Source organism: Lycorma delicatula, chromosome 5, assembly GCF_047948215.1.
Source record: "Lycorma delicatula isolate Av1 chromosome 5, ASM4794821v1, whole genome shotgun sequence".
In the NCBI taxonomy this organism is placed as follows: Eukaryota; Metazoa; Arthropoda; class Insecta; order Hemiptera; family Fulgoridae; genus Lycorma; species Lycorma delicatula.
In genome coordinates, this window is record NC_134459.1 from 3,294,646 (window position 1) to 3,317,562 (window position 22,917).

The 22,917-nt window shown below is 37.9% G+C and overlaps 1 protein-coding gene across 1 annotated transcript in view; it reads right to left on the reverse strand.

Moving 5' to 3' along the window:
* LOC142324669 (uncharacterized) overlaps positions 1-22,917 on the reverse strand; it is a 538,037-nt gene that overhangs the window by 14,579 nt on the left and 500,541 nt on the right. Inside the window, exon 10 of the mRNA XM_075365546.1 lies at positions 7,041-7,160. Within this exon, the coding sequence (XP_075221661.1) occupies positions 7,041-7,160 (120 nt within the window). The remainder of the gene's footprint in view (positions 1-7,040; positions 7,161-22,917) is intronic.

Sequence of the window (22,917 nt, forward strand, 5' to 3'; positions counted from 1 at the left end):
ACACCTCAGCATCCCACCCGTCCTGAACGGGGCTGTTTGCCCTTCCCTAAGCTAACCCATAATAAATCCCACAAGGCGTCGTCCTCCTCCTCCAACTCTTCCTGCGCCTTTCTCTTCAAGATGTTTTCCACCTTATTGTTAACCCTGTTCCAGTTCCTAGGCCCATGCAGCATTACTTCTATTACATACTCTGGTGTGACTATCCCAGTAGCATTAACCACTTCCCTTCTTGCATACTCCCGTCTAACACAATGAAAGCTGATATGATCTACAGTATTACACAGCCCACAATATTGGCATTGCTCAGACTACTTCCCCTTCCTCTCACATAGGAACCTGTTAAAACAGTCATGACCAGTCAGAAATTGCGTCAATTCATAACACAATTCACTGTGCTTCCTGACCAGTCATGGCTTAATGTGAGGTATCAATCTCTTCATCCACCCTCCCATCTGCGCACCTGTCCATCTTTGCTGCCACCTTTCCAACATTTCCCTCTTCACCTGGCTCTTACTTACTCCTTTGAACCAATTAACAACCTCCTCCGCTACCAGATCTAACATCGGCATCCCTGCCACTACTAATGCAGCCTCCATCAAGACCATTCTATAAGCCATAACTGTCCCTACAGCCAGCGGCCTCTGCAGGCTAAGAAGCTTACTCCCGCCGTCTGATTCTTCAAAGTCCTCTTCCAGGCTTGAACCTCATAAAGGACAACGAACCTCACCTCCAATGCCAATAATCTTCTCTTGGAAAAGCTCGGCCCGCTAATCCTATTCATCAGCCTGGAGACTGCAGTCACCGTTCTCCTACTCTTACTCGTGTTTAACATAAGGCTGGAAAGATCTCTTATCACTATAGATCGCAAAAACCATGCCTAAAAACTGTTCTGTCCCTCTGTCCCCGTGTTGTAAAACTTGTATTTACTGCTATCGGTAGCGATATATTACTTCAACAAGTACCGTGTGCCTACGTTCATGTCGTCGGGGCTGACAACGATCACTGGCTGTCAGTCAACCTGCGTTGCTGTGTTGATTAGACAATAAAGGTGGGTAGTGTGTTGCAGAAGTGCCACTGTCGGCTAAATAAGGACGTTTCCTTTGCTTGAATCGTGTGCCCATTTTTATAGGTTCGTGAGGCCAGTAAATTTTTCTGATCCTCTGGCAGGTTCGAGAAGCGATTTCGCTCCGACCTCGCCGGTGGTCTATATTAGGAGGTTTTAAGCTTTGACTTTTTCGAGCGGGGTTGCGTGAGAACAGGCGGCCTTGTTCGGAATAACTAAGCCGAACGCTCACCTGTCTTGTGGTAGGTGTTAGGTTCATTCAAACTGCAGCTGCAGTGCCTGGCAGTGCAGTTGTATTGTTTTAATAAGCTACGATGAAGCAATCTGGAGGAGACTGCTTTGAGGACTTGGTTGCTGGTGACTCCTTCCTGCCAAGAAGGTCACTAGGCAGGTCTTTGCCGAGGCCACGGTCCTCTGTTACGGAGGTCATTGAGGTTTCCACGAGAGGGGAGCCCCTATCCGCTTGTGCACCGGCGGATTGCACGAAAAATCCGGCCAAAACCTCTGCGTCGAGCTATGCGGGAAAGACTTCGGTCGGAACCGTGCAGGGAGAGCAAGGCAGTGGAGGGCGAGCCAAGGCTTAGAGGCAGCTCCTTGCGAAGTCGAGGATGGTGGAGTACAGCAGTGCGGCGGTCGGCTTTATTCCGGAGGACTCCGGGGCGAAGCCTCACTTGAAGGGTTCTAGCTCGAGATAGAGCGGATCGAGGGTATGCGGTCCGCATGGGCCAAAATATCCTCAAAAAAAGGAGTCAAGGATTTCGGTCGAGTTTAGACAGCTGGTCGATGGTCGACTCGTACCTTTGTGAATGTTCCTTGATGGTTGCTGAACTGGCGTTGAAAAACGAAAACTTCCAGGGCGCAAACCGAGCCCTTGATTCAGTCGTTTCTCGACTGTCGGGCAAGGTGGATCAGGTGGTGGAAGAAGTTAAGGACTTCAAACCGGAATCAGGGAGGGTCCTTGGCGAGATCCACACTGCACCCTGAAACGGGAGGAGGAGAAGGTAAAAAACCTGTCTCCTTCCGCGTCGGAGCCTAAGCGGGTTAATTCCCCACCACCAGTCCAGGCGCCGGCTATCAAAGTTAAGCGGGCCACTGTCAAGGTGGCCCCTATGACGCCTGGTCTGGGGGCTTCATCTGCGACGTCGGAGCTGACCCTGAAGAAGATCCTGGACTCGCGGAAGGAAAAGGTCCAGATTTCCCGGGTCACAAAAACAAGGGACTATGGAGTAGTCTTAGAAGTTGTTAATGAGCAGCAGGCGAAGCAGCTACTGGAGACCGATGTTCTTGGGAAGAACGAGCTGAAGGCTCAGTTGCTAGCCGAGCGGAGGCCGCAAATATTGTTCTACCATATGTCAAGGGCAACGAGGGTAGAGGAGCCCGAAATCCTCAGGGCTATACACAGCCAAAATCCTGTTTGGATATAGCTGTTGAGGACTTCCTCAAGGGGACCAGGGTGGTCCGGAAGTTGGGGCGGAAGAGGCCCCAAAAAGCCACTGGATAATTGAGACCTTGCCAAAGATTGCAGGTCTTGATGGCCGGTGGTGGGCTATTCCTTGGGTGGACCTCTTGCAGGATTGTCGACCATATAGAAGTACCCGATGATTCAAATGCCAAGGCTTTGGTCACACATCTCTCTGCTGTAGAGCACCGTTGGAGATGTGTGGTCATTGCGCCCTTGCTGGGCACAGGGCAGTTAACTGCCCTAATAATATAACGCCTGCAAAGTGCGCTCCCTGTGCCTTAGTGAAATACTTTGATGCCGGACACCGGGTCGGCGGCAAACAATGCAGATCGCATGACATAGCCCGGGTGAAGATCGTAAACTATACGGCGTGTGGCGACGCCTTAATTGGGGGAAGCTTTCGAGGACGGTCGTCACCATATCGAACGATTGCGCCTGTAACAGTTAAACCTACATCGTTCCCGGGCGGCCACCAATGAAGCCATGATTCTTCAGGAGTACACCTCGAGGTCGTCTTGGTCCAGGAGCCATACCCAGTCGGGGATAGGGTGGCCGGCTTCCAAGGAGTTGATGTTATTCATTCTCGTGGGGAACGGCCTCTCTCTGTGATCGTGATCGGCTCGGTCTCGTTGGGTGTCTTCCGGATGCCTCAGTTTTCTGATGAGCAATTCACCGTCGTGCGAGTCGCGAGGGGTACGATCGATGTTGATCTGGTGTCGGGATACTTCCAGCTTGGATGGAGTATCAATGACTTGTTGGCGAACTTGGGGTGGATCCTGGACGGTCTCCCAGGCATCAGAGTGCTGGTTGCTATGGACGCTAATGTCAAGTCTTCTGCCTGGGGTTCACCACTCACTGACTCCAGAGGCGCTGGTCTCGCACAGTTCGTTCAATACATGACAAGTGAGAGGTTTGGTTACATAAGGTGATCGTGTATGGTAATCGTGTAAGGTCGTGGTTGGTATTGGTCGTGTATGGGACTGTGCTTAGTCCGCTCACCCTGTTAGGTAAGCTCTAGGAGCTATTTAGGACACTGGTCGCTATACTGTTTCAAGGCTCAGTAGCTGTTTGTGGCACAGACATTTGGTCTTATGCTTTAGGGTGACCAAATGTGGTGGTGGCGGCAGGAGAAATGCCCAGCAAATTAATGAATCAATGTTCTGCAGGCTTTGGTATGGCAATTCTTCACAGTTTGGAACTGGTCTCATTGCTGATTGCAAGTTAGGGTACACCACTATATGTTTTGATTTTGACGTAATTCCTTTAATGTTTGTTAATCAGAAATAACAGTCAGAAAAGTGATGTTTGGGTTCCCTCCAAATCAAAGGGATAGCAAATGGCATGTAGCGTGTGCCATTTTTCCATGCAGTGAGAAGCCTAGGATACGATAAACAAGAGATACGTGGGGCCCAGGCCCTTGTTTGGTGCCTGACTTTACACCCAAAATAAAGTTCATAACACTTTTTATAATGGAGTAAGGTTTCACCTTTGGGACTTGAGTATCACCATATCACATACATAACAAAAATTGTTAGGATGATTTAAAAGAAATAAAGTTTTAGATATGTAATACACAATAATTCAGACACACAAAGCACTCACAATGACATGTTTACTGGTTCACTATTATCTCACTACTGGCATCGTTCTGATGAATGTTTGCTACACTAGATCACGTTTGTACATGTCTAAACACATCTGAATCTGCACAACGGTAGCAACGCTACCCTTTGAGTTAGCTCATTTGGTTCCATCATATTTACAATGCTCCAGAAGCTGTTACTTGACAATGGGCAAATGGACAAAAAAAATGTTTAAAAATACTGTAAAAAATTAAAGTAACAAAAAAAATTGTGGGTGATGGAGAAATTCCGAATACATATTTTAAAACAGGATAAAAAACTGCATTAAGTACACCTATTGGTACTCATGAGGCAAAATCATGTTGACCAGTGTAATCTAAATTAAAACAATAAAATTTTTATTGTTTAAAAACAATATGTTTTATTGTTTAAAACAATAAATATCTGAAAGTTATTCCTGAGTACTCAAATATTTGAATATAAATGAATGGCCCTGAGAAAGGCTCAAATATTTGAATATAAATGAATGGCCCTGAGAAACTGTAAAAGATTAGATAACATTGTTCCATTGTTCCCCAAAGTACTTCACTTGTATTTCCTGAAGTTTAAAATTAAATACAGTGACATATAAAAAATACACCTCACAAGGATGTGGTGAACAGTTAGTTGGGAGTCACAGTGAGCACAAATGGGTGCATTTATTTATGTTAACAGATATCTATGAGTGAGCTTAGTGTTCCTTATTAGCAAACAGCAAATAATAACCTCCTGTCGATGGTTATTTCTGCATGAGGAGCTCCACAGTAACACATTGTTTTTAATTGGACAAAATGTGTTGTTGATGGTAGCATTCCATTCACTTTGCCACTCATCATGAAGCACCCTCTTCACAAAAAGATAAGATCATTCAAGACAATCCAATTGGTGAAAAGAGAGTGGAAATAAGCCGCTTTTGCTGCACTATCAGCTTACTTGCTGCCTGAAGTTCTATTATGGCTGGGGATCCAGCAGACGCTCACAATTGTATTACCTTGAGTCATTTGAGAAATAACACCCTGAATTTCACATACAATAGAGTATCTGGAGTAGATGTCACTAATCGCCTGTAAGGCACTCATGGAATCTGAGAAGACAAGTATGTGTCAAAATGTTAGGATAATTATATTTAACGACTTATTAATAGCATACAGCTCTGCAACGAAAATAATGTCGATGTTGGGAAGGTCAAAGATGTTTTGTTACCAACCACAAAACCACAACCAACAGAATTAATGCTTTTCAGAGCCGTCCATGTAAACTGTAGCATCAGGATTCACACTATTTATAATATTATAAAATTCTTCTCATAACATAACTGGATTTATGTTTTTCTTATGATACTGACAAAGATCAAAGCAGTAATTAACTAGATAAGGATGTCAAGGGGGGGTAATAATATGCTGCAACAGTAAGAACTGGATGTAATTGTATATTTAGTGCTAAGAAAAGGCGCTGAGTTCTGATACCCAGCAGAGCAGTAGATCTTGGATGTTACTGATATCGATTAAGGTTAGAGAACACTCCATCAAAAGTTGGATGATTTCATTGCACCTTTACATGAGCTTCATAAGAGCAGAGCATTTAGTTTCATCTATCCCAAAGGGATGGCTCACCACTTTTCACCAATAGACTTACTACAGGGCTTGAACGAAATGCACCTGTAGCAAGACAGATGTACCATTCTTGATGTAGTGTAGGAGTACTGAAATGACAATTAATTTCATAATTTAAATTCACAAGGGCAGCCACTGAAAGTTGCAGGAATCGATTTGAGAGAAAACTGTTTTTCCCATGGTCAATATATGTGGCCTGCTCCACAGTAAGTTCTCCATGAAGTTTAGTGATATACTAACACCAAATAGGACTACTAATGTAATGTACTAAGAGGTTCTGACATAATTTTTGCAGGCAAAGCCACAGCAGGTAGCTGGTAGCTAGTACAATATAAAATGAATGAAAGTAATTTGATTTTACAGCTTCAATTTTGCACTTTATTTCAACTTATTTACTGTTTGCTAATTGTTAACAATCTTTTTTTTAACTGGAAAAACCACTTGGCCACAAGTTAAAAACATTAAAAGCATTATATTTTATGTTTGCAAAAAAGAAACTACGTAGAAGGCTTTTTTCAGATTACCTGATTTTTGGAATGATTGGATTAATAATAATGGGTGGAATATAGTTATGAGTGTCTGTTGCAGTCATCTGATTCTTCACTTTCACTTTTTACTTGCATGTATTCAGTCACAGAGATTCTGCTGTTATTGCATTCCCTTTCTTCCAGCATCTACAACAATCCTTATATAATAAAGATTTCAAGCCTTGTTGTTACAGAGTTAACAGAATTTTATACAAAATATCAAAAGTATAAAATGCAGATATTTTAAATTTGGCATATCTAGTATTTTCAAAACTATAAAAAAAAACTCCTTAAAATTTTAAGAAATTCTGTAGCAGAATTAGTCAATTAAAACCAAAGTAGGGTATTATTCTGAATAATTACTTAAAAATTGGGTCCTTTTTTGAATTCACCGATAAAACATCTCATTTAAGTAAAAAAAAAGCTAAACAAAAAAGGTTTTTTATCAAATATAAAAATCTGTTTTGAAGTCATGGTATTTATTTGAATACTAGTATAGTATTCTGTTTATCACTTATTATAGCACTAATGTCTACTATGCAATTTATTTACCATATATTCGTTAATTCTCATTAAAACAATATGCATGTTTACACTTATTTTAAGTAATAAAAAAATAAATAAAAAACAGTCTTCACCAAAACCACTTGAGCAAAACCATACATAATATAAATGTCTATGCCGATGCATTAAAGTAATGATTAATTTTCAGATTAATCTAAACATAAATCTATGAATATGTTAAATACTTACATGTAAGATAATTGTGCACTTCATACAATGATATAAAATTAAAATAATTTGATTTACTTTTTGTATGATTTATGAAATTTGATTCAGTTGTGATTGATATATATGAAAATGTTGGCAAACCTGTAGATAAGACAAAATATTTATTAGAAATGTTAAAAGAAAAGTTTTCTAATTTTAATCATACAATCAGTTTATATACGCTGGTTCTTGTGATTGACTTAAAAGTATCATCCTAGGATTAGTTACCAGAAACTGGTTAGGACCGACTCATAAAAACTTATTTTATATATAAAGCAATATAATCTTGTAGAACATTCCCTCTGGTAAACCAATTGTAAGCTGCCCTGAAAAATATTCTTTTTTCTCTAAATCATAACATTTTGCAAAAACAAAATGATTATATGAATAAAATATGTTATGGAACAGATTAAAAAAAACAATGTAACAATTTAATATTACTGAAAAATTTGTGCAGTGAAAATAAAACTTAAAAATAATATGAAATTTGTAAGTACATTAAAATCAGTAAAAAATAAAAAAATAATCTAAACACACATAAATGAAACATTACAGATTATACATACTTTTATACTATATCAATTTGTGCAGCAGGAGTAAAAACTTTACTCTTGCAACCATTATCATCATCATGATTACATCATCAATCGAGAGAGAATTATCCTTCAGACAGGATTATTTACTGAATTTAAATTATTGTGTGGTTTTTTTAATAATATTTTTCATTTTTTGCTGTTCAATGCAATTTTTTTTATTTCAACATAATAATTATATCCTATATCTCCATTATTACATTCTACCTGAGAGTCACTAAGGATGGTGGAAAATATGAATGAAAGTGTTTTGGCTCCAGTAAATTAAAAAAAAAGTCTTGTTTTACAATTTGGTTCAGTGTGCCTATACAAAAATTCAAATTAACATCCAATATCCTTAGTTTTCTCTTTTATATATTCCAGTCTTTGTCTTTCAAATTTTTACCTCTTCTATTTCATATGTTTTATCAAATATTGTTTTATAAAGAAATAATATCCACAAAAAAATTTGAAACATAAAAAAATTATTTTAGTGTAGAGTTCAGCATTTTAAATTTATCAACAGTGAACGCTGATCATTAATGTGAATCAAGATCACTAAATCATTGATGATTGTCACAAAAATCAGTTCATCTGATTCTTCAGGTAAATACAAAAAATATGAAGGTGTAGTCTGATTGCCTTGGTCGAATTTCTTAAAAAATAAAATACTGTTGGTATTGCTCACTTGAAAAGTTATTTATGTGTACATGCTCCTTGTCTGCTTGTGTAATATTCGCTGTGAGAACATCATGTTCAAACACGCACATGTTTGAACACGTCGTGCTTTCAGCAGTATAAAAGAGATGTAAGGGATTGCAAAATGTCAGTTTAGTTTTGAATGCAAAGCATATGTCTGGTGCCTTTATTTAAGTTTCTAAAAGCATAGTTTCACGAAAATAATAGCAATAGAAGTTTCAATTTTTTAGTGAGTGGTCAAACGGTGTAACTTTTTTTTTAATTAGATTCTTTTGCAAAGTGGATCAAGTTATGAAAAAACGAAGTGAGCCACCTACACATCTAGTGAATCGAATGGTAAAAAGACAAGATTGTATAATGACATCCTGACCATGAAGGGATCCTGCCATGTGATGGATCTAAATGTCACACCACTTCCTCTAAACCTAGTCCTGAGGGCTTTACCGGAGGTCATCTTCAAAGATGTAAAGACATATTCCATATTGCCTCAGTCAGGATGGCACTGATGTGGATGATACACGCTACATTCCCATCGGTGTAAAATGCCTATATTCTGATATAGGTGTTTTTCCTACTACTGACACAAATTTTAAACAAGACCTTACCGATTGAGCTGATTGAGCCGAAACCAACCCTACGGCAGAGCAAGCCCAACATGTAATGCCAACGAGCATACAGCAACTAAACAACATCAACATAAACACCAATAAAATAAAAACCTAAGAATAACAAAAAAATAAATACAGAAACACCACATTATTGCTAAAAAACAAACATAAACCCAGACTAAACAACTAACCAAACACTAACACCAATAAGTCAAAAACCTAAAGATAACAAATTACAAAACAAACCAAAAACTTGTTCAATAACATCACTAATAACATTGACATAAACCAAGAAAATAAAGCCTAAAATTAAATAACTTAACCAAGACTAAACAACAATAACCAATAGCGGTAACCGTATATTAAACAACAGAACTAACACAATAACAATAAAAACAAAAAAATCCACAATAAAAATAAAACAGAACAGAAACCGATAGAAATGTAAACAATCATAAAACGATGAACCCAAACAGGAAAACAACTCCAGAAGCCCCCAGCCCGTGACCCACATAGCTGTGTATATCTAAAGATCAATCTCACTATGAAACATAACACGTGACACATGTACATGGGACATTCATCCGACCTACAATCGTGTAACGCCGACTTCCCAACTCGAGAACAGTTGATACAGACTGGAGACCTCCCCTTCTGCATGGTCGGGCAATCCTTCACTTGATGACCACCACTACAATAAGAACAATGCTTCTTTCTCTTACATATCTTAGCCACATGCTCTAAACCATTACACCAAAAGCACCTACTCACTCTCAGGTAATCCTTAACTTTAAAAGAATAAAAAGCTAATCACCCTGATAAAGAAAGCCTTGACAAAAACTCTTATCTACCTCTAAAACATAATGCACAGTACTACTACCTTGTTGCGCGCCCAAACATCTTAAACGTGCCAGGAAACTCTTCAGAGGTTTCACAATCAGTGTTTTGTTCCTGAATCACTTCCAAAAACTTTTTCTTCTATACTTCGAGGGATATCATATATGATCATACAGGGCCTGAGAGGCTTTGTAATCACCGCCTTTATCAAACACTGATCCTATCCTTGCTCTTGATTTGGTCTGTAGTATAAATATCGTTAACAACAATTTTGACGCCCTTGGGATTGTTCTTTATGCTCACAATTTGCAAGTCAACCTTCCTAGCTTCTAATGAATTCGCCTTTAAAAGCAGCTGTTTAATGAATTCGCCTTTAAAAGCAGCTGTTTAATGAATTTGCCTTTAAAAGCTGCTGATGTAACCCCTGAAGGCTTAGCTATTAATATAACCCTAGGCTGCGACTGTACAGTGTCTGAGGGTAATTTTTTAACAGGTGGTGTCAAATCAGTCTTGAATAATGACAGTTATTTAAATTATGGTTTTACCTCATTGGGTGGAAAGCCAGAGTGTGATGTTTACTTTCAAGTTCTCTCCAATGAAAGTATAGAGCCATCAAAATTAATTCGACACTAGGAAACTAAATATAAAAGCAAACCTTTCAAATTTTTTGAAAGAAAATTACGTCAATAAGCTTCTATTTGTAAATCAAGTCATACTGATAAAAGTACACTTGAAGCATCTAATTTCATTGCATTAAAACCCCATACAATCCCAGAAAATTCATATTACCTGCTGAAATTGATATGGTCAGTGTTTTAATAAGTGCGGAAGAAGCAAAACAATTAAAATAATTCTGTTTTCTAATGACACAGTATCAAGGCGATTTGATGACATGATTGCCGATGTTTGTGATCAGATAATTCAGCAAGTGAATTTTTTTGTATTCAATTTAATGAATCAACAGATGTGGCAAATATTTCTCAGTTCTTATATTTTGTGAGATATTAATACGATAGTGACAGATCGGTCAAAGAAGATGTTGCTTTACTTGGTCATGCAACAAACAGGACAATGTCTTTTCAATATTTTTTATGAAGCAAACTATAACAGATTGGATAAAATGTATTGCAGTACGTAGTAATACTATATATTAATATTATTAGATCATGGATACCGGTGTTCTTTGGTGGCTGGGTTTCAATTAAACACACATCTCTGGAATGGTTGACCTGAAACTGTACAAGACTGCACTTCATTTACATTCTTACATATCATCCTCATTCATCCCCTGAAGTAATACCTTACAGTGGTTCGGAGAATAAACAGAAAAAGAGAAAGAGTATGTAGTGATAGTGCTAAGGCGATTGTTCGATTGCGATCCTTCTTATTTATCTTTCATTTGTTACTTCTTCTTCTTCTTACTTAGAAGAATAGTTTATATAAACATACTTTTCTTTTCTTTTTCTGTTTAGCCTCCGGAACCAGTGTAAGGCATTACTTCAGAGGATGAATGAGGATTACATATATGAATGTAAATGAAGCGCAGTCTTGTATAGTCAGCGATATACAAGAAAAAAAAGGTACAAGAAATCGTGGATTATCATATTAATTACAGGTTCCTCTAGTGATCAGGTTGATCATCCTGAGATGTGTGGTTAATTGAAATGCAACCACCAAAGAACACCAGTATCATAATCTACTATTCAAATCCGTATAAAAGTAACTTCCTTTACTAGGATTTGAACCTTAGGATTCTCGACTTTGAAATCAGCTGATTTGCAATGATGAGTTAACCACTCGACCAGAAGGCTATTTATGGAGTCTATTTTAATTCAAATTATTTTTATGCAATATTTATTTGTTCTACGCACTTATTTAATTAATGATAATGTTTATCAAGACTTATTATGATGCTTGTTAATGTAGACAGTAGCTCACTTTAATTACAGTCTGATATTTATGTAAAATGTTATTTAAGAACTGTGCTTGTGTTTATTTATCTAGTGCATATGTTTTATTACTGTTGCTATTTATTATTGTTGTCAATATTAATTGTTATATGTTGTTTTAAATATGTGAAAGGAAAACGATCATGATTTTTTGACGGACAGTATTTTCAATCATGCAGGCATGATTCTTCTTATTTATCTTTCATTTGTTATTTTTTCTTCTTACTTAAAAGAATAGTTTATATAAACATATTGCCCAGCAGTGTTTGTTCTCACAATGACTGCAGCAGTGACCATAGCGTCTCACAATTCCTTCACAATATCTTACACTGAAATAAATATATTAATTCTATTGTAAATAGATATGTTTGTATTAAAATGTTCTGGCATCTTTATGGCATGAGGAATTAGCATTTGAAAGTAACCGAATGCAAGATTACCCGTGAACAGCGATAATAGGAAAGAACAGTGGATTACTGAAAAAATTAAAAGATAGCCTTTTACCAACGGTGGTTTGGATGCACTGCTTCCTTGACTGAGATGCTCTTGCCACAAAAAATATGCTGGAAAATCTCAAAAAAAATTCTTTGTAAAGTTGTAAAAATGGATGATTTTTTAAAAATTGACCATTACAGAATAAAGTTTTTGGTAAACTATTCAATGAACCGGATAAAAAAAAATTTCTTCTTTTCCATACAGAAGTCAGGTGGTTTTCTCGGGGAAAAGCGTTAACCCAGTTAACATCTTTTTAGGAATATTGAGATGAATTAATAATCTTTCCAGGATAAACAAATGTCCATTCTCAATGTCTACAGAATAATGAGTATATGTTGCTGTTGGCTCATTTAGCTGATGTATTTTTGCATTAAAACGACTTGAATGTGAATAAACAAGGACTTGGTACAAGTTCATGCTTTCATTTAGAAGCTAAATATATCTGGATTATTCACCTTCAAAGCAAAAAATGTTGATATTTCAATTCACTTCTGATTATATTGAGAAAAGAGATTTCTAGATTTATAGTCTAAGATAGCTGTAGTTTGGGTAGCATGAAGATGCATATGCATGAGCTAAAAATTCAATTGGTGGAGTATTTCCCAGAAGATAAAAATGATTTCTTGAAGAGGTAGGTACTGAATTCATTTAGCGAAAACATTGTTGCAGCTGCTAAGTTACCAGTTGAGATTCACAACCGGCTCATCAAAATGTTTGCTGATATCACATTAAATCTACAATTCACATCTGGAGATTTAGATATATTTTGGCCTGCTTACTGAAGTGAATATGGAAATTTAGTCACAAGAGCATTGAAAACATTAACCCGTTTGCCATGTCTTACCTCTGTGAAAAGGGTTTTTTATCTATGATAACCCTTAATCTATGATGAAGCCCTAAAAACTAAATAGAAGAATCATCTTTTATCACTTGAAAACAATTTGCTTTTGTGTCTGTAACATAGATCTATGCGTGGAGAAACTTTTAAATGAAAAACAAACGGAACCATCTCATAATTTATTTGATTTACATGTGTACTTATAAACGTAAGTAAAATGTTTATAATAAACGATCTTTTTCTCATAAAATGATTTCATTTCTGTTTACATGTAAAGTTGCAGGCTAATTTTGCGACCTCCCTCCTTTCATATCACCATGAGCCTTTTGGGAGTCACAACCTCCAGGTAGAGAAATGCTGTTGATTAGGACTTATAGAATAAATTCTATAATAATACTATCAAACTGTAATGTTATTTCCATATTAAATAAATACGTATTATTAAATAAATATTTATGTACATGTATTGGGTTAACCAATTAACTACACAAACTTACAAATTAAATTCACTACTCTTGCGTACAGGTATGCAAGAGAATTCTGTATGATGTGTGTATGAATGTATATTGTTACCCGAGGAAGCTTAGAGAATTCTAAATTAAATGTAGTGAATTTAATTTATAAGTTTGTATAGTTGATCGGTTAACCCAAGAGATTAATAAAGATAATATTTTTAAGTAAAATATGTCTTGTTATTATATTTATCAATCCAATCCAATCAAGAGAAAAATAAACTTAAATAAATTACATTTAAGTTAATATTTTATATATATATATATATATAAAATATATTTAAATTCTGTTAAATTAACCATCTAGTACAGAATATTGAAATAAGACAAATCTTATCTTAATCTTTCATTAAAGTATTTTCATGGGATGCTGCACCCTCAGTCAAGATTGAAATAATCAACAGTAAGAGTTTACAATCTTAAATTTAAATCTGCCCCTTGTTATATTATATCCAAAATAATAGAAAAAATTCTTAGGAATAGAATAAATTTTCCTAATACATTTAGTATAAAAAATGGTCACATAGTAAATAAATTAAGCAGCTTAAATATAAATACAGAAGAATGGTTAGTTCTGAAATAACTAATATGTTTCCTAGATATCTATAGACTATACCATAATAATAATAACAAATGAATTAAAAAGTATCCAGGAAATTCAAAATTTATTAAAGGTATCATCATCACTATTACACTAATAAGAAATATATCTCAACAAACTATTTTTAATTTACCAAATACAAATAGGATTAATACAGCAATAAAGTATACATATAATAAAAAGAAAAATGAAATAGTAAAATAAACATTATAAAACATACAGCGGCAGAAAATGGATATGATACTATTATAATTAATAATATTTGTAAAAAACAACTATCAAATAATAAAAATAATCGCCCCGGATAAATCCAACCCCACGTCCGTGCAACATCTATGCACACGTCCGGGCGGGCAACGACATTGTAATTCGGTGCATCCACTTATGTCGGCCAACGGGGAAATGTTCTTGTTCCGGAACTCCTTTGGAGTACGGGATTGGCGGTCCCGAGCTAACCGAGCTGGTTGCGGTTGTGCTTCTCGGTTTCGGTGTTTGCAGCGGGGGTGGGAGGCGACCGTGAACTGTTTGCCGACGCCGGGCGAAGTGCGGACGGGGAGTGCCCATACCTCTTCTCAGTTTTGGTGCCGGGTTGAGGGTGGGCTGCTGTGAGCTTGCTCTGCCGAAGTCTTGCGCCGTCCAATGTGAGTCAGTCGCTTCGGCCTTTGGACAAAGGATTGTCCCTTGGGTAAGAGTGTCGCAGCCCTTACTGCTACGTGCGAGCTCTGGGATGTCAGTATCGTGGGTCATGCAGTACCTGACTCCCCGGCCCGGGTTAAATTTGTGGGAGGCGGCTGACCGGGGAACCCAGGCAGGTCATTGATCCGGGGCACGCCCAACCGTCTCTCCGCCCGCACCTTGTGACATGTTGACTGACGATTTACAGGATTTTCGAAACAACAGCTTCCACAATTTCCGTGGCAGAGGGTCCACGTAAAACCCTCGTGCTAGAGATTCTCTTTCTTCGGTAGCGAAAAGAAGGAAAAGCGTTGAGTTTAGCGATAAGGAGGAGTTTATAGTTCTGGAAAGGAAGGATCGAATCGTGTTTCGACCTAAGAGCCGAGGACATACTCCTAAGTATTTAATAATAAAGAAAAAGGTTTTATAAAATAAAATAAAAGAAAAAAGGATTTTCGAAAAGCTGACTTTTCTAAAATCAGCCCCTTCTTGATAGCTCGTGGCATCACTGTAGCAGCTGGAGAACCGGTTAAAGATACAAGGAAAACTGCGATGGTATTATTTGTTGAAATCGTTAACGACGTACAGTCTTCTCGATTATTAAAAGCAAAGAAGATTGGACTAATCGACGGTACTCTAAATACCTCTAAAGAAGTTGTTGTGTGCAGGGATTTGCTTAACTGCACGGAGGATGAAATTGTTGAGGAACTTTACGGACAAGGAGTCATTGCGTGTCGACGGCTAAACACTCGACGAAACGGAGAAGTTTTACTCTCCGCGTCACACATGTTAACCTTTAACAGACCTAAATGTTCAGAGAAAATAAAGGCAGGATTTCATAGGCTTGATGTGCGTCCTTTCATCTCAACACCGTTGCGGTGATTTGGATGTCAAAAATTCGGACATACTGCTGCGAGATGCACAAGGAAACAGATCTGCACTTGTGGCAGTCCGTTGCACCCGGATGATCTGTGCAGGGACCCACCGATATGTGTATATTGTAATGGACAACGTAGCGCAAGATCAAGGAATTGCCCAAAGTATAAGGAAGAAATGCGATTCAGGAAGTAAAGACGGTTCAAAAGGTCGGTTATTTCGAAGCCAGGAAAATCGTGCATAGCAGAACGCCAAAGGCCACGACTTACGTGCAGGTTGCTGCTTCTCCTGCAGTCACCGTCAAACATAAGGACGTGGTAACAGAACTGGCGCCAGTTTTAACGACTTTGGTAGAAACAATTATTAATCAGAAATTAAGAAACCGAACAGTCAGGGATAACAGTCCGAAGTCGTTTAAAAAAAAAGCAGACCTGCCAATCAACAGCGTCTGATTTCTCCGAAAAATGAGCCTAAAACCAACTCAAAGGCGGCGCAAAGTCCAAAACAAACTAAGAAAACTGAAACTAAAGTTGAGATTGAACAAATCCCAACTCCGGGACCCGCGAAAATAGACATACTTATTTTAGAAAAGGAAGATTTGGGAAAAGCTAAAATGGAGCCTTCGAAATCAGAGATCTTTAGCTGAGAGGACGAGACATTCGGCCACCCCACGCACTCTCGCAGTGAGCACATCCAGTGTGATGCCGGCAGCAGGAGATCCTTCGCGTTTTCTACCGGAGGAACTGAGGAATCGATGTCGGATGTATTAGACACAGCAGAATTCGACATCGAGACCTTCAGGAAAATGGAGAAGAGCAAGCAAAAAAGGATGGCCTAAAGGAAAACCTAGGCGATAAAAGTTAAAAGAGTAAGATCAAGTATCTTAATTGAGATTTTAAAAAATAAATATAATTTTAATTTTTAAATAATATAGATATTTGAGATCGAATATAAGAGTTTTTTTCGTGTGATGTTAAATGGCAAGGGCTCTTATACCCTCGTCATATTTTCGTTTAACAGATTTTATCGATGTGTATTTCAATCTACATCACTGACAAGTTTCGTTTTAAGAGTTTTTGACTAAATTTCGTAGGAAATGGCTATAAAAATTTTAAAATGACAAGAGCCTTTACACCCTTGTTATGTTGTGTTTTTTGGGGTTTTCATTAGCCATTGACAAGTCTTTTCTAGATGCTCTTTTATTTTGACAAGACAATGTCACCTGAGTTTTTGTTTTTCGGGGGAGAAAAAGATATTTTGTGTTTTGACTATGTCGCTAGAGTTTTTTTACTGGGAGGATATAGAATATTTTTTATTTTTTGTTATGGAAGGGGTTAATGACCAAAGTAGTCGATGCCCCTTAAACTAGAAAAAAAAAAAAAATAATCCCCTGAGGTAAATTCATCTCCACGTCCTAATTAGTAACATCGAGATCCACGGGGGGGGGGGGGGCAACGGCTTGGTACTTGTCTAAGACTTGTACAAAACTCCAAGCCGTCTAACGGAGCTATGGTCAAAGTCCATTCTGGATGATGTGATCATGAAAGTATAGATCGTGGTCGTTTTTCTTCTCTCGACAAACTCCTCTGCGTGTTTGCCGTGTGCGGTGAACTGTGTCGCTGGAAATGGGGATCCTTGCGCTTGAGTGAAACCTCGCCGTTGGTGTGGAAAACCACGGTTAGATGTAGCAACACAGCGCTTTGACTAAACAGGAGGCCGGCCGGTCACTCTGCTCGTTTACGACTGAACCTTCCGCTTGCGGAGGGGACGGGTAAACAGGTGAGAGCCCGAGATACCTTGACAGGACTAGTTTCCTGTTTGGGGTGGATCGGGATCTATAGCTCTCCGGTAACCCTGGCGTCCGGATTGGCGTTCTAAATGTGTGGCTCCGTGGTGGACGGGGAGGTAGGGAGAAGAAATTTTCTAAAACATTTTTATGGAACCTAAAACTTTAAATGCTCGTTCGGTAACTCCGGACAACTTTGAGGGCAAACGCCCTCGTTCTGAAGTCTCTCCTCCTTCGCCGTGATCGTCGAAGAAGAAGAAAAGTGTAGATATTCGACATGCGCCGATAGTTCAATCAAAAGGAACTCCTCGTACAAAATATCTTGTTATTAAAAGAAACGACGGAAAGGAAACCGGTTTTTCAAATATTAGTCCCTTCGTTATAGCTAAGGAACTCGCGACGAAAGTTGGTGGACCAGTTAAGGAAGCTAAAAAGACACAATCTGTATTACTCATTGAAGCGCTGAACGACGTTCGATCAACGGAATTATTACAGATAAAACAATCGGCGAACATTGATGTTACTGTCGAAGCTCACGGAACACTCGGCTATTCCAAAGAAGTAATAGTCTGTCGTGACTTACTTAATTGTAGCGAAGGGGAGATTGTTAGTGAAACGGCATCGCATGTAGGCGATTGAACATGAGGAGTGATGGAGAAGTGCTACTCTCTTCTTCTCATTTTAATAAGCCATCGTCGCCTGAAAAAATTCAGAGCCGGAATCCATCGGTTGGATGTGCGCGTTTATATCCCGCCGCCGATGAAATGTTTCAAACGCCAACGTTTTGGTCTTATCTCTGACACATACAATCGTGAGGAGATTTGTACATGCAGCCAAGAAATCCACGAAGGTGAACCCTGTAAGGAAATCCCTTTACGTATGAACTGCGGAGGACAACATTCAGCAAAATCTAGAAATTGCCCTGCTTTCAAGAAATAAATCGCGATACAAGAGACGAAAGCGAAGAAAATAGTTAAAACACAAACGCCGGGGAAAAAATCCTTTGCGCAAACAGCTGCGCCCAAACAACACAAATACATCTCTGCTACAAGTAATTGAAAGCTTAATAAAACAATTGACACCGGTTCTAACTACAGTTTTAGACAAATATATAGAAAGGAAATTTGCTACAGATAAACCAGTGCCGTCGATTAGTAGTCAGCAGTCATACGTCATCGCCAAATCAAATAAACCATCGACGTCGCAAATACAAGGGATTTCTAAGAAGATTGAATGTAACGATAAGAAGCAGTCCAAAGCCGATAATATAGGAACATCGAGTTTATCAAAAATCAAATGTCTTCTGGAACTTCTAGATCACCCACAAGGGGATCAAACACCGAAAGAACAGAGGGCGCAGAAGAGCAATACCTCTGTTGTAATCAATTTAGAGAGAATGGAAACGACGCAAGGCGTGACAGTGCCGCTGATAGTTCATGCATCTTCGACCGGATTGTCGAAACCAGCAAATCCCGGTCTTACACAGGGCGCACCTCTGACAAAGCCAGAGACTATGTTAGTCTCAGGCGAGGAGTGACTGCAGTTCTGTGAGGTCTCAAACCGACTCAAGTTGTACTACAATTACAAAAAAGAAGAAAAGATGGCCAAAAGGTAAATAACGCTTATAAAAGGAATGGAGAATATAATACAATGGAATATTAACGGTTGTGTCTCACACCTGTCTGAGCTTCAACTATAAATGAGCACAACCCTACGTGCGTGTCTTCAAGAAACACACTTTAAGCCAGAACATGATTTCCATCTACGTGGATATAATGTAATACGTACAGATGTTGCATCTGATCGGCGAGCAAGTGGTGGTGTTGCCACTCTTGTACGTTCGCATCTGCCTTTTCGACGAATACAAATAAATACTGCGTTACAAGCTGTCGCTATACGTTTATTATCTCCGGTTCAAGTCTCCGTTTGTAACATACATCTGTCAGACGGCAAATGGAACATCGATGATCTGCAAAACTTATATGACCAACTCCCTGGATCGATAATTCTGGTAGGGGATTTCAACGGGCATAACCCACTTTGGGGTTCACAACGACTGGAACGCAGAGGGCGCAACGTTGAAGAATTTGTATCGAACACCGAGCTAATCTTGTTAAACAAAGGTACAGGATACCTAACGAAACGGCATACGAAACGGTGAAACTTCACCGATAGATTTGTCATTTTGCAAAACAGCATTGTCGCTTTTCTTGGATTAGAACGTTGGCGAACACCTTCATGGAAGCGACAACTTTCCGATTATAATTAAAACAAACGCACGGAAAAAAGCACCAAATTTTATTCGGCGATGGTGTCTTAAACGTGCCGATCGGAATGGCTACACGAACAACGTCGTTATGCCAAGTTATTTTGGAAACATCGATGAAGACGTTAAAGTAGCAACCCGGGTAATTTTAAATTCAGCGGAGGAAAACATTCCTAAAACCACCGCAACTTCGACGAAATCCAGTGTACCGTGGTGGAGCGTTGAAATAAATATAACGATTAGAAAAAGAAAGCGTTCAGTTTATTCAAGGGAACGTCCTATCCCGGAGAATTTAATATCTTCTAAAAAACATGGTGCCTACGCTAGACGCACCATATTATCTCCGAAAAAAGCATCATGGGAGGCATATGTATCCTCCATCGATAGCAAAACACCTGCTAGGCAAGTATGGAAGAAGGTTAAAGCTATAGCTGGCCGGTCCGATAGCCGTTCATTAAACAAGCCGGTGTCGTCATTATCGATCAATAAGCTATAGTTGAATTGTTGGCCGATCGGTTCGAAACTGAGTAGCAATGAGAATCAACACATCGATTTCGTTCGCATCTAAAGAAAGCAAGAAGTGCTAAACTTTGTAACGGAAAACGACCTTTTTTATAAAGTACCGTTTTCATTCGTCGAATTCAATCATTTTCTACGAAACTCCAGTGATATTTCACCTGGATATGATGATATTCCATATGCATTCATCAAAAATCTTAGACGATAATAAAGCGTGGATATTGCACTTACTTAATAGAATATGGACCTCGGCCTCATATCCACAAATGTGGAAAGAAGCAGTGATCGTACCGCTTTTGAAACAAGGAAAAGATCCTTTAGACATTAACAGTTACAGACTAATATCTCTAACATCGTGTATCGGCAAACTCTTAGATAAAATTATAAATGCTCGTTTAGTATGGTTATTAGAAAGGAAGCGACTTCTTTCACCGTATCAAACTGGATATTAGAAAGCGTCATTCTACGATTGATAATATGATAATTCTTGAGAACGCTATACAGAATGTTTTTAATAACAAGAAGCACTTCGTAGGCGTAATTTTCGACCTTCAAATAGCATTTGATGTGACGTGGAGGTAAGGAATTTTAAAACAAATGTATGAATGGGGACTACGTGGAAATCCCATGATTATCGCCAACTATTTATCTCAGCGAACTATAAAAGTACGCGTTGGCAACACCTATTCGACAAGTAGACGATTACAAAATGGAATTCAGCAGGGATCGCCCCTTAGCGGTACCCTGTTTACAATTGCTGTCAATAGGGTTCTACAAGCAATACCGGTGGAAATCGGTAAATGTATGTATGTCGACGATCTGGCGATCTTCTATGCCGGCACGAAAACTGCAACGGTCCGGTACAAGTTACAACAAGCAATCGATGATATTGATACGGCTGAAAGTTTGGGGAAACAGAAGGAGGAATAAAGAAAATTTTGAGAAACAAAGAATGTGATATTAGAGACTTGCTGTTTTTTCTTTATGCAGCCAGTCTCTTCTATTGCATTTAAATTTAATTTTCGGAGGCATGTCTTTGAAATATTTTCTATGTCCAGAGAGGATATTTAGATATTTCTTTTCTTTTGTTTTATTTCTTGTTTTGTGCTGAATGGGAACTTTTACATCCCATCTGGTTGTGGAGCTTTTCTCAACGACTAAGTGTATTCAAACCATGTTTCAGTAAGTTGTATATAACAAAATAATTATATGTGTGTACAATTTTTGTTATTTTATACTTTTATTTATGTGTTTGCAGTTTTTGTTTTAGAAATTGACAAGGACTAATGACCTTGGTAGTCGATGCCCCATAACTATGAAAAAAAAAAAAAAATAATCTGTGTGGAATTTAAGAAAATTAAATGTAATGATTGTGATAGTATTTCATTAGGAAAAACAAATAGATCCTTTAGATTTCTTGAACATTATAAAAATTACAAAAATAATAAAATAGGTTTATCTAATATAGCAGACCATCTAATAAACAATAAACATTCTATTTCTGATATTAACACAAATTTAGAAATTAAAGATGACAGAATTAAATATATTACAGAAAGATTACTTATATAAATACAAACAGAATTTCACAATCAGACAGTGTTTGAGGAGACGGTCTTATAATATCTGCAACAGATAGCAGCAGCACTCATTTAAATTAATATGCAATTTTCATTATTTTAGTATTTTTATTTTTTAATTTTTATTATGCAATAACTTACTGAGGATTATTTCAACATGACTGAGGATGCGGGATCCCACAGAAGTACTATCATGAAAAATTAAGGTAAAGTATATCTTACGTCAATATTCTGTACCAGGTGGTTTATTTAATAGAATTTAAACATAATTTAACAATACAGAGGAATAATATGAATCTTAAAAAGATTTATTCTAGTAAAATAAATAAATAGTATATGAGATGCAACAATAAACTAATGAGACTGATGTGATACAAATTTTTATTTATGTTTTTACTCAGCTGTAGTGTAATCTCCTTCAAAGTAGCTAGTTCCCTTCTGCTTGCACACACTTACTCCACCACTTCTGTCACTGCTGGTCACATTTCTGGAATTCTTCTGGAATGTTGTGTAAGACCCTATGCAGCATTTTGGACATCTTCTGTTGTTTGTAAATGGTGTCCCTTGATGACCAATTGGATTTTTAGGAATAAATAAAAAGTCACTCGAGGTGAGATCTGGTGAATAAGGGTGCTGTCGTAGTATTGAAATATGTTTTGAGATTAAAAAATGCTGTAGAGACAATGCAGCACGACATTGTGCTTTATTGTGATGAAGAATCCAACTGGTACAAATGTTTGAATGGACATGGAGGACTCATTTTCAAAGTCTTTGTAGAAATATTGATTAACTGTTTTGTCCACGAGGCACTTTACGAACAATGCCTTTGAAATCGTAAAAGCACATAAGCATGCATTTCACTTTTGACTTTGACATGCGAGCTTTTTTTTGTCTGGGTGATCCCTTTGAACACTAATACTAACTATGTTGTTTGGTCTCTATAACGGTTCAATAACTTTGGGTTGATTTGTAGTTGTTCCAAAAAAGATCTAGTTGATTTGTAGTTGCTGTTGCTCTGCGAGATTTTCTGGACCATTTCTGCATAA